Source organism: Tupaia chinensis, unplaced genomic scaffold, assembly GCF_000334495.1.
Source record: "Tupaia chinensis unplaced genomic scaffold, TupChi_1.0 Scaffold000273_1, whole genome shotgun sequence".
Taxonomy (NCBI): Eukaryota; Metazoa; Chordata; class Mammalia; order Scandentia; family Tupaiidae; genus Tupaia; species Tupaia belangeri.
In genome coordinates this window covers 851,646-863,828 of record NW_006159755.1, presented here as the reverse complement: position 1 = coordinate 863,828, position 12,183 = coordinate 851,646, and the positions used below count along the sequence as shown (strand labels likewise).

The 12,183-nt window shown below is 58.8% G+C and overlaps 2 protein-coding genes across 2 annotated transcripts in view; one reads left to right on the top strand and one right to left on the bottom strand.

The window, feature by feature from the left end:
• Positions 1-12,183, top strand: part of MACROD1 (mono-ADP ribosylhydrolase 1) — a gene marked incomplete at its 5' end in the record, with an annotated part of 187,195 nt that overhangs the window by 30,953 nt on the left and 144,059 nt on the right.
• Positions 11,050-12,183, bottom strand: part of FLRT1 (fibronectin leucine rich transmembrane protein 1) — a 24,369-nt gene continuing 23,235 nt past the window's right edge. The window contains exon 3 of the mRNA XM_027772381.1: positions 11,050-11,177. Coding sequence (XP_027628182.1) covers positions 11,050-11,177 — 128 coding nt within the window. The remainder of the gene's footprint in view (positions 11,178-12,183) is intronic.

The following is a 12,183-nucleotide window of genomic DNA, read 5'->3' as shown; positions in this document are numbered from 1 at the left end:
CCCCCCAGGGGGATGGTCACGCCGTAATCCCTTCTCCTCCATTCTCCCCCTCCCCTTGGGATTTTGGGCGCACACGCGCCCTGCGTGAGTTTAAGCCACCAGGTTCAGGACTTGAACTGCAGTCGACTACATGGGATTCCAGCGACACAGTCATTACGCCAACTGCTGGTCCCCCGATGTGTGTTGATCCCGGAAGAAAAGGAGGATGAACGGCTTCTGGGCATGGGGCTCCTGGAAGCTGCCCGAGTGCCTCCCACAGCTCTGGAGGACGCCCCCACCTTAGCTGTCTCTCACTGTTGGTCCTGGGATGGATCTACCCTGAAGGTGGGGTGTTGAGTCCCTGGATACCTCACCTCTGACCTTTTGGATCCTTGCCTGGAAGGGGCTGTCGGGGTCAGTGGGTCCGTCCCCGCCGCCAGGCAGGCCCCTCTCCACTAGCAGTCGTTCTCTCCATTACTGTCCCTACTTTTCAAGTCGGGAAGCTGTGACAGAGGGACACTGTGTGGCTTATCGGGGACCCAGATACCCAGGTCATGTGCACCGTGTGACCTGCCCTCGAACGAGTGAGTGACTGGATGAATGAATGAGGGGGAGTGGGCATGCGGTAACCACTCGAGGGCTCGGTGATAGCCTAGGGTGTGGAGCTTGGCGAGTTTAAGAGGGGGCCGAGCCATCAGGCTCCCGTAGGGACCCCACCTTCTGCCATCAGGAGGTCATGGAGGCCCTTCGTGATGGCATGTTAGCCCTCTCCTGGAGGGCCCACCAAGATGGCGAGAGGCAGGAGGAAGCCATGGGGCCCCTCTGCATGGAAGTCTCCTGCTCTGGCCTGCACCGGGGCCACCGGCTGTCTGGGGATCCTTGCAGGGAGCTTACTGTGGGGGTGGCAGGGGTGGTGCCGGTGAGCTTGCCCCAGCTCCCGGGGAACTGCGGAGCCATGGGCAGGGGAGTCAGGGACGAGGTTAAGCAGGCAGTTTGCAGTCCGTCTGGCAGCCGTGGGCCCCAGAACATGTGCTGAGCAGCCATTTACCACCTGGCTCAGGGAAGTCTGCAGGCTGGCCCCGCGCCGCGCCGCCCCCAGCTGCAGAAGGGCCCCGTGAGGACTCCCGGCAGCCATTACTCCAGGAAAGGAGGGGCTTTATTTTTCCTGTCTCCCTAAATGTTATTGCCTTTATAGGCTTTGGAAATCAGTTTTATGGCCTGCGTTGTTTGTCCGCTGAAATATAGGAAGCACCGGAGGGAAAATAAACGGGAGGGATGGGTCTGGCCTTGAGAGGTCAGATGGCTGAAGATGGCGGGGGGGCAGGGCTCAGGAACGGACCCCCAAAGCCAGGGGCATTGTTTAGGGACCATTGTATCTGGAACGGGGGCCAGGAGAGGTGTGTACAAGGACTCGAAGGGGTCCCCAGAATTTGGTGGGAGGGTTGACTTGTGGCTTCGAGACCAGGATCTTTGGTGGGGTGGTCCCCATCAGAAGGACCTGGGACAATGAGAGACATCCTATCTTCCTAGATGCCTGCTTACTCCAGCCTGCTTTCCTTGAGTGCCATCCGGGGCACCCCGCCAGCCACTACCAGTGTAGACTTCCCAGCGTAAGCAAAACGTAAGCCCTCTGTGTTTTGCCAGCCGGGATACAAGCCTGGCAGAGCCCCCCACCTGCAGGAGGTGCTTCATCTTCCAGCAGAGCTGGCTCGTGGGGAGCCCAGTGGTGGGGCAGAGAGCTGGCTGGAGCATCCAGAAACCCACACTAATCCTCCTCCCTTTCCTGGGGCCAAAGACCCTTGGGGGAGGTCCTGAGGGCCCAGCCCCCGGAGAGAGCTGCTTCTCCACTCCTCTCTTAATATGCGAAGAGCTTCTACAAATCAATAAGAAAAATGGGCGAGAGATGTGGACAGGCAATTCCCGGTAGGAGAAAAACAAATGGCCAGCAAACAAGTGAAAAGATGCAGAACTTCGCTAGTAATCAAGAAAAGGCTAATTGAAATAAGAGACATCGTTCTTCACCCGCCAGAGAGGCGGCGTTGGAGCGTGGGTACGCGGAGGTGTGGTGCAGCCTCAGGAGATGGCCCGTACTTGGGGACCCCCTCCCCCCCAGCAGCTCACACAAAACCACACAGTAGGTGCTGAAGACACTTGCCCCGTGCCAAGGCACATAGAACTGGCAGCGGCCACCGCCACCTCTGCATCCTCTGCTTCCTGTCCACATCTGCTCCCAGCTGTCCCCTTCCAGCTCCCTCACCCTGGGCGTCTACATGCTTCCTTGGCTGCTGCCTGGCCTTTCATGGGGGAAGACGCTGCTTGCTTGCTTGCTTGCTTTTTTTTAGAGAGAGATTTTTTTCTACAGGGTATGTGTACTCACCAGAAAGACAGAGAAATCACCCCCCCTAGGGGATGGCCATGCTGCAATCCCTTTTCCTCCGTTCTCCTCTCAGGATTTTGGGCATGCACACACACGTGCCTGGTGTGAGTTTCCGCTGGCCCTGAGATGCTGCTTTCTGTCCCTGAGTTTCTGCTCTACAACCTCATGGTTGACAGGGACACATGCACAACCCAGGGGTGTGAAGTGAGCAGTATTCATGAGAGATCAGCTGGAAGTGGTGACCCCCAGGGTTGGCAGCCCTGGCTGTTTCCATGGCTTCTTCCAACACACTTGGGGTCCTCGATTTGAGGAAGGTCTTGCTCTAGGAGTGGCCTTGGCTGCCTGGGCCTGCTGGTGGCCCACTCACGCCATCTGGCTCCAGAACCTCTCCTGTTTTTTCTTTCCTTTGTTTCTGGCTGAGGGAGTATGTGCAAACATGCTTGTGCACACATGAGAGAGACAGAGAGAGGGGCACTCCCTACAGGGTCTCATGCTGTGATCTCCCCAGCCCTTCAGTTCCCTGGGGCCTTGGGCAGATGCGCATCTGGTGTGTTTTCAGGTTGACTCAGGATTTGAACTCACATTCAGCCTTGTGACTTCTAGCTCTGCAGTTCCGTGTGCTACCACATGCACCAACGGGGCGGGCCACCTGCCTCTTGCTTGTCGTTCTCTTTCCATCCCGGCCTGGCCGAATGATTCTGGGTTTTATAATTGCACGTCCTCTCTCACCTCCTGGCCGTTGCATGGGCACATCCCCTGCCAGGAGCATCCTTTCTTCCATTTCCTCTTGGCTGACTCTGATCATCCTCCAGGTCCCTGCTGAGAAGCCACCTCCTCAGGAACCTCCCTTGTCAGGGTCCCTCCTGCGTCGCCAGAGCACAGCCATTCTCTCAGCATTCATGCTGTGGGGCTGGGAGATGTGGCCCGGGCAGCTGGGACACCTAGGGAGCGGCACACTCACCTGTCCGGAGGGCCAGGGGCAGAGAGCCCTGGAGATGGTGTGGTGTGTTGCAGGGAGCAGAGAGGCCAGGGGAGGCTGGGGCGGGAGCAGGGCTGCTCCTGTGGGGCCCAGGTGCCTTTCCCTGCCTGCCCTTCCCAGCAGCCCTTAGCTGCAGAGCCCAGCGTGGCCGGACTATGGCAGAACTGCTTTTGATGTGAAGCTCGGGGTGGGGAGAGAGCACAAGTCACACTTCAAACACTGCAGTCCTGGGGAATCTGGGTCTCTGTGTCCTTAAATCATCCTCTTACCCCTGCATCCCTGCCCAGTGTGCCTCCCTGCAAAGGTGGAGGGCCTGGGAGAGATGTCGGCCTGTAGCTCAACTCTGGGAATTCCTGGCAACCCCCTTTCTCGGCTCCCTCTGTCCCTGTCCTCCTGCTCCCGAGGCCCAGCCGGCCCTATCCTGCCAGCCTTCTCTTTCCAGCCCCCAGATGGAGGCAAGTACCACCTTTCTCCCTCCACATAGAGGGTATGAAGTGATTACGACCCAGTTCCTGCCTCTACAGACTCGATGGAGCACATCTCCACGCCATGTTATGGTGGGAGCATCAGGGTTTATCCGTTACAGCCCCTGAGTGCTCAATGCATTGATAGGGAACTCAAGGCTCTGGGCTGGTCAGGGAAGGCTTCCTGTAGGAGGCCTTCTCGGGGAGGCCGAGTTCTCTACAGGAATTTCTGGCTGGGGCTCATAGATCCTTAGGCAGGCTGCCTTCTGAGACCTCATAGGGCCAGGACCTGGGACAGTGTGTGGAGGTTGGACAGACCTGGCTCCAAACCTCAGTCACCATGGCCTTGGGCAAACGGCTTAGGTCTGGACCTCAGTTTGCACATTTAGGAGGGAGTAAGCACATGTGCTGTGCCGTCCCGCCGTGAGGATGGAACGTGGTGGCAGATGCCTGGTGCCTGGCGCTGCTGGGCCCCGCTGCTTTGCCACTCACAGATGGGCGCCCCTTTAGGAAATCCCCCCTAATTATGAAGTTACAGATCGGGACGGCCGCACAGGGAGGAGGCGCGTTCGTTAGGAGACCCGGGCGCACAGCCTGGCCCTGCCAAGCGTCTCTCTGCGCCAGCTTCCCGAGGTCCGCAGGCTCAGTGGAGCACATCTCCGCGTCATTTTGGTGGCAGCTTCCATCTGCCAGCCCCCAGGGCCCGCTGGCTGGGGAGGGCCTATTTGGGGACCCACCTGTCCCTGGCGGCTGCCCCTCAGCTCTTCACCCTGGGCTTGTAATCTCGGCTTTAAAGAGGACTTCAATCCCTCTCTCCTGCCCCCCCACCACGACTAATCCATTTGCCAGGGCCCTGATCCAAGAAAAAGCTAATTAAAGAATTTCTGCTCTTGGCTCAGCCTGGACTTTGAAGATTCCCCTTGGTCTTTCTGGAGTATCTGAAAACAGGTGGAGAAAGGGGGCGTCGGAAAGGGCGTTGGATAAACCCCCGGAGCCTCTGTAATAGGCTTAATCCCCCCAAAGCCAGCCGGCATCAAACAGCCCTCCGCCCAGCACTGCTGAGACAGGGCTAGAGAACTCCGAGGAGGAGGCTGCGTGGGCTGTCTCCAACCCCAGGGGCCCAGGCTGCAGGCTCCCTGCCCCAGGCTCCCAGCGAATGGGAGACCATGCATCCCCAAGGGTCTCAGGGATCAGAGGTGGGGAAGCCTGGGTGTGAGCCCCTCCCAGAGTTTTACAGAGTAGTGCCAGGGTGCGGTCCTGGCCCATCCGCTCTGGCAGGGGGAGGTTCCTGGCCACTGGATGCCTGGCCTATAGCGGAGGAGCAGTAGGGTGGACCCTCTCCCTCCCAGCCCGTCCCTTCTTCCACAGACCTCCAGGCCAGGATCTTTCCTTTCAAGAACTTATCTGCCTCTGGAGGTTTTCATTACCAATCACAAATATTTATTTGGCACCTACTGGCAGAACGTGAGCTGCATGGGGCAGTGGCCTTCGGGGCCCCGTTAGTTGCTGTGTCAGGGGCCAGGACTCAGAAGGTGCTCAATAAAGACTAGTCGTGTGCTTGGCAGGCAGCCTCTGTTACCTGAGCAGCTTACACTCCCGCCGCCTGCAGAAAACACCCTGAGGGCCTTCGGGGAGTCACTGGGGCCCTTGGATGTGGATGGGGTAGGGTCTTAGTACCTGGCCTCCTTGTCACTCTGAGCTTTGGCCAAGCCTGGTGGGCGCCCACCCTACCCCCCCTGCAGGTCTCTGCTCCTGTGTTGCCCTCTGTGTGCCCAGGGTGCAAGGGTGGGGTGCAGGGAGCTTTTAGACTCAGTTCCCTGTGCAGGGACCTCTCGGGGCACTTGCCTGCATCATGGAAATAAAAATGATAAAAACCTGCCACTGAATTCGGGGTGGCAGTAAATTACTTAACACCTGAAACAGGTTGAAATGTGGCCACTGTGGCTTTTAATAAGCCCGTCTCTGATGCAGCCGCTTCCGCGAGGAGTCGGCCGGGTCTCTTTGCGAGGCGTAATTTCATCGCATCCCAGGCTTGGCAGCGGTGCAAATAAGATTTCACTTCCCCTGTAAATCTCCGAGGGGGGAGCGCGGGATTTCATTCGTGCTGTCAGTTAGCAGCTCGAGGGAGCCTGTTTACTTTGCCGCAGGAGGAGCGGGTCCTTGGGAGGTGCTGGACACCGTGGCCGGCCAGGAAGCGACCGTGTTTGCACCTGAAAGACGAAGCGGGATGTGGCGGGATCGGGGAGCACACTGCATTTGGGCGCCTGCAAGTGGACGAGCTGATGCCCCCCGGGCTACTGAGGCAAAGTGTTGGGGTTAGCTGACCTTGGATCCGCCTAGGACCCTCCCAAGCAGGGTGCGAAATGCCCACGGCGAGTTTGATGGTGGTGTGATGGGATCGTGCAATGCTCTTCACGGGAACGCCACATGGGAAGGTTCCTAGTTCAAGCCTGGAGACCTCCCTGAGCTGCTGGCATGTGCCTGTCTGGATCAGGGAAGGCGGGCGGAGCCCTGCAGCATCAGGACTCTGATGGGGTGCTGTCTATCTCTGCCCCTCTCCCTCATGGAAGAAATAAATACATAAACACAGTCGGCCATGGAATGTGGGCATGGGTGTGGGGGATTAGGGTGCTAGACTCTGAAAACACCTCTCATCTGGGATGCTTGGTGAGGCCAGAGGCCCTTTCTGGGAAGTGGGGGCGGCAGAAGGGAAGCTTCTGGAAACCAGTGGTAACCAGGAAAGAGCAGGGTCCAGGTGCAGGAGAGTAGCCATGGAGGGGTTGCATTCCATCCCCAACTGAAACTTTTAGTCCCATGTCTGACAGAAGGCCTTTGGGGGTCTTAGTCTACACTTGCCCTGAACCCCAGTGATATGCAAGTCCTGAGGTTCCTCTGGGGAAGAGGAGACCCCAAGGCGCTTGGCTAGAGGGGGTATGGCCAGGGTGGAGCAGGTGTGGGATCCCAGGTTTGCAGGGGGTTCACCTCATCTCCTAAAGACAAGATAGGGAGATGATAGGACTCGGGGGTCAGCGGGTCCCTCCACCACCAGTGCTCATGGCCCCTTGAGGAACTGGCCCGCTCTGCTCACTCTGCCATGAGATCGGGGCTCACTGCCTCTCAGACACCCACTCCCTTCAGAACGGGTCAGCTGTTTGGAGGCTTGTCTGTCTGCTGACGCTCCTGGACTCTCCTGCAGAGGTCCTGGAATCCCCCCGGAAGGTCCCTCTTTGGCTGGGCCTCCAACCCCCAGGGCACTTAATAAAACCTAAGTGCCCCCCACCCCCACCCCGATCCCTGGAGCTGAAGGCTTGGACCAGCCTGAGATACTCTTTCTCAGGCTGGAAGGGTAGGCCACAGCCCTGGCCGTGGTCGGAGTGGCTGCGGGGCAGGCTGCAGCCCCGTACCCAGCCCGTCTTCCCTGTAGACGTGGCGCCACTTTGCTGCCCTGGTCCACGTGACCTGCCATGACACCCGGGCCTCTCTGTAAGACATGCTGGCCAGCTCAGCACCTGGGGACAGGAATGTGGATGACCCTGCAGGGAAGTTGCCAGGGCGGGGCCTTCACTCCGGAAACCCCGCATGGTCCCCTCTCCCGGAAGCTCCAAGCGCAGTGGCTGGGGTGAAAATGAAAGCAATGATCTGCTAGTTTCTGGGCACTGTGAAAGGCTTTGCCCTTGCTGTCCACTTGACTGCTCATTCGCCATGAGAGGGGACAGAGGCATACACTTTACAGGGGCAGAAACTGAAGCACAGAGAGGCTGGTAACATGGGCAGTAACACGGGAGCCTGTGTATCTAACCCGGTTCCAAGGGATTCTGACTCTCTGTTCAAGGAGCCCTCCAGGAGCTTGGCGGTGTCAGTCCAGCGGTTCTCAAAGGTGTGTGACTGGGAACCCTTCTGGGCAGAAGCTTGCTTAGCTCTCGGGGCTGAAGAGCACACTTTGGGAACACAACAAGGAGAACTCCTTGGTGTCCCTGGTTTGTGCGGCTGCCACAGTGCATGCAGAGGACAGGGTCATCGATGCCTCCTCGGCTCACCTGTGGAGGCTGGGGTGGGGAGGAGAAGGATGCTGATATGGCCGCGGGCTTCCTTCTCATGTCCTGGGTGGACCGAGTGAGCCGTGGGCCATCGTGCTGAGAAGCATGTCGACTCACCCGTCACATCCTGCTGCCCTCTGGGAAGCTGAAGGTGTGGGGGCGACTGCTAGCCACGGCCCAGGCAGGTGAGGTGCCAGAACTGGTTACCTGCCCAGGTGAGGAAGGCTGACAGAGGTGGGGGTCTGGGAAGGGCCTCTCCTAATGCAGCACCTGAGCTGAACCTTCAAGGGCCTTTATGGGGCGGGCGAGCAGGCGAACAAGCAGAAGACGGACTGGAGCCGGAGGCAGGGCACAGCCTGCCCCAGGTTGTATGCGGTATGGCCAGAGACTGGGCCTGCGGGGCGGGGCTGAGATGGGGCTGGACAAGGGGTAGCCCAGGTGGGGTCCTGTGCTTATGGGAGAAGCAGAGCCTTCCAGAGGGAGGCACAGTGAGACTCGCCTTGCTGCCCTGCCTTGGGCAGTGTGCCAGGCCCCATCCCTCGCTCTGCGTGGGAACCGAGGGGCTGGCTGGCTTGGGAGATACCAGGTCTCCCCCGCCCCCTGCCAGCAGCTGGCTGGGCAACTTCCTGTAGAGCAGAGGGACCCACCTCATTCACCAGGGTCTGCCCGAGGACTACTCCCTGGCCTCTGCTTCCCAGCCCCACCCGGGGCAGGCCCACCCCACCCCTCACGCCGGCCCCAGCACCTAGCAGGCCATAGTACGTAGTACCTAGGGAGTGCCTCCTGACTGCCTGGCTGGGCGTCTTCTAGAAAGATCCAAGGACGGATCACAGGTGAGCAGAGTGGGGCAGCCCTTCTCAGCACCTGTATGTGCTGGACCCGAGGGAGAAGTCGGAAAAACAGACCTGGTTCTCCCTGGGGTCACACCGTGTGTGCTCTTTGGGGTGATTTTCCATGGTCAGCTCCTGCCCTGGTGGGATGGGAGGTGAGGACTGAGGAGAAGAGGACAAGGGGTGACAGGGATTGGGAAGATGCCTGTGGGGCCAGAGTGCACCGTATTACCCCAGCCGGGCCAACTGTCACCCAGACACGTGCACAGACAACTTTGCTTCCTTAGAATAAGGGAAGTCCATGAACCCCCAGCCAGACGTGACATCGGATCCAGGTAACAAGCCCCATCATGTTTAATGTATTAGGAGCTGCTCCTGTTCTCAGGGAAAGCGTCCCACCCACCTTTGGGGTGTGAGAAGACAGGCAGAGTCGTGAATGCAGGGGGCATGGCTGGGGTGAGGGGCATCTGGGATGAGCCCAGGCGGGTGTTCACTGGGTCGAGGATAAGCACACGGCCCCCAATACCTGTACACTTCCACCCTTATCTGGGTGCCCACATGGTTGCCGGAGCCTCTACGGGATAATCCGCAGCTCCTATTAACACATGTCCGTGTGGAGACCCTCTCGGAGTCTGCGTTGAGCTGCCAGTCGGCCCCGCATGGCTGGTTCCCCGCACCTCTGGTGTCAGCAGCTCGAGTCCCCCCTCCCCGGGGCCTGTGAGACTAGGTCAGAGGTCCCTCCTCCTCCCTGCAGCAGAATCATCACCGCGATGGTGGCCGAGGAGACGTATGAACCCCAGAGTCTCTGCCTTGCCTGTGGCCACCTGTGTGCCCGCGGACCGCAGCAGCAGCACTGACCCTCAATGGGAGGGCTGGCGGACGAGCGTGGGCAGCGGAGACTGCGAATGCCACAGCCGAGAGTCCAGAGCCGAGACGACTGTAAAAGTTAAATCTTTCTATTTATTTCAAGAAAGGACAAGGCAAGTGGACTTGGACATTTTATATGAAAACAGACGAACAGAAAATAGGACGAGTAGTTCATCACATTCATCTCAACGTTGAAGTTTCAAGGCACCTACTAGGGAGGCCAAGGGCGGCTCGCAGTGCACTTTGGTTTGTGTTGTCGTCGTGGTGGTGGGCGTTTGTGTGTCTCGGATTTCCACAAACCCCTGTCTGGTGGTGAGGTTGGGAGTGAGGCAGGTGGGCATGAGGCCAGGCCAGGCCAGGCCGGGCCGGGCCAGCCAGCCAGGTCTCAGAGGGCAGCAGGGCAGCGGCCAGAGGGCCCCGTCACTCTCAGATCCCCGAGACTGCTTTGACCTTCAGGGAAAAAGAAAAAAAGACCAGGCATATGGGGCCGGGTGGCCCCAGGGGGCTGATTCTGCAGGTGAAGAAGACCATGGGGCTTGGGAAACTGGGGTGCCAGGGCAAGGGTCCTTCAGACAGCATAAACGACCTAGTCACAGGCTTGGGAGAGACAAGACCCCCACTGCCCTGTGCTTCAGGTGGGTGGTCTCGGGACACGCCATACGTCTCCTGCCCAGGGCAGGTGAAGAGGCTGGGTAGCTTCCTTCTAGAACCCCAATCACCGGGTTCTGCCCAAAGACCCCTCCCTGACCTCTTCCTCCTCAGACCACTGGAAGGGCTTCCACTGAGCATGCTCCCCCAGCATGCCTTACGATACCAAATGAGACGAATAATCTTTGAGTATCAAGAAAGGGGATTGCTGTTGGTGACGCTTGAAACACTGACTGTGCAGTGCGCCCGCAGTGGGGGCGCTTCCTTTCCGTTTTCCTTCATCGTCTGCCTCCCTGCTCACACCTGCCTCCCACTCAGCTGCATAGACAAGTCTCCCCCTCTCCGGGCTGGCCTGTGCTTACAACCCTGCAGCCTCCTGAACCATCGGCACCATCTCTTCCCCCCTTTCTCCCTCTCAGATGACAAGCCTCAAATGCTGGGCTGTGCCCTCCCCCTCCACCTCTCAGCCTCTCTTGATGAGCTGGGAGGTACCAGCATTCTAGTTCCTTTGCCACCTGTCCTGGACGCCCTTGGGGGCTTCTCAGCTCAGGCCCCTGGGCTGCTGGCAGGTGACTGTCGGGGTTAGGGGACAGAAGTGTAAGGCTACCTTCAGGTTTCCTGTGTGTGTCTCCCCTGTGTACTCAGGACCTTTCTAAAGTGGGGCGAGCGGGTGGAGGTGAGTGGTCTCGGCACTCTTCGCATGTCTGCTGTCCAGGGCAGGTGAGAGGTGCCCGGAGCCATGGCTCCAGGGGTGGGACTCTGATTGTCGTGCATGGCGCATTCCTTGGTCTCTCCTTGAGGAGAAAACCTGGTCAGTCCCTTCAGGTGGGTGGCTCAGGGTAGCTGCCGTGTCTTGGTGGACCCTCCTTCAGCTGTCCGGCCCCTTGTCATCCACTCTAGGCAAGGCTTGGAGAGAGGAAACGGAGTCACTCGCTTGGGCAGAGGCCAGTGCTGGGACCTCAGAGTGGCGGTGTTTCGCCATCCGCAGGTTCACGGCTGGAGATCGGTGTGTCACAGCTGAGCAGAGCTCAGGGGGCTTCCAAGAAAAAGAGCTGCTGAGACGAGTCCCCCTCTGGGCCAGGCTGGCGTGGCAGGTGCGGGATGAGAGCCCGTTTGTTGCCCAATGGGTGGGCAGGCGGCAGGCGGGGAGGACAGGAGGTTACGGAGTGAGAGGAGGCAGGGGCCGCTTCCGCTTGCTGGAGAAGAAAGGACTGAGTGTCCCCATGCGCCGGGGCTGTGCTGGGCCTAGTAACCTGGGAGGGCCGGGCGCTGACTGTGCATGTCCCATGGACAGGCGCCGAGACCTGGCATCTCACCCCAGGGACCATCCACCCTGACGACCATAAAAGAGATTTAGGGCTGGTAGCAGCAAAGACCTTCCTACAAGGACTCTCTGGACTCAGCCTTTTGAGCTCTGGAAGGAGGGGTGGGTGAGTGAGGGAAGGACAGACAGGGATGTTGCACCACTTGGAAGGCTACAGCACCCGCGGGGCTGGCCTTTTAGGGCGTGGAGGTGGTCAGCAGGCCCAGAGCCCCCTGTGCCCACAGCATGCCCCTACTCCACTCCTGAGCCCTCTGTCAGCATGGCAGGTCACTGTCCTTGTTCCCTCCAGGCACAGGCTGGGCATTTGTGACAAGGCATGGGAGGGGACAGAGGCAGTGGTCTCAAAGAGCCTCGGGTGTGGAACTAGCAGCAGGGGCTGTCTTCAAGCTAAAGAGCCATGCTGGGCATGGTAAGTCCAGGAACAAGTGGAGAAGGGGCAAGGCTTTGCCCCTGTGGCATTGGGGGTCTCTGGGTACACCTGCAAATCCCATTCCTGACAAAAAGTGGGTCCAACTTCAGCGATAATGGAATTTCCAAAACCAGAGAAAAACCACGTATAAAAAACACCGAGGGAGGGAAGGAAATAAAGGAGGGAGGATGGAAAGCTAAGAGAATCTTTTTGTGAGTTTTTTTTTTTTTTTTTTTTTTTTTTTTTTAAAACAAAATTGGGTTTTTTGG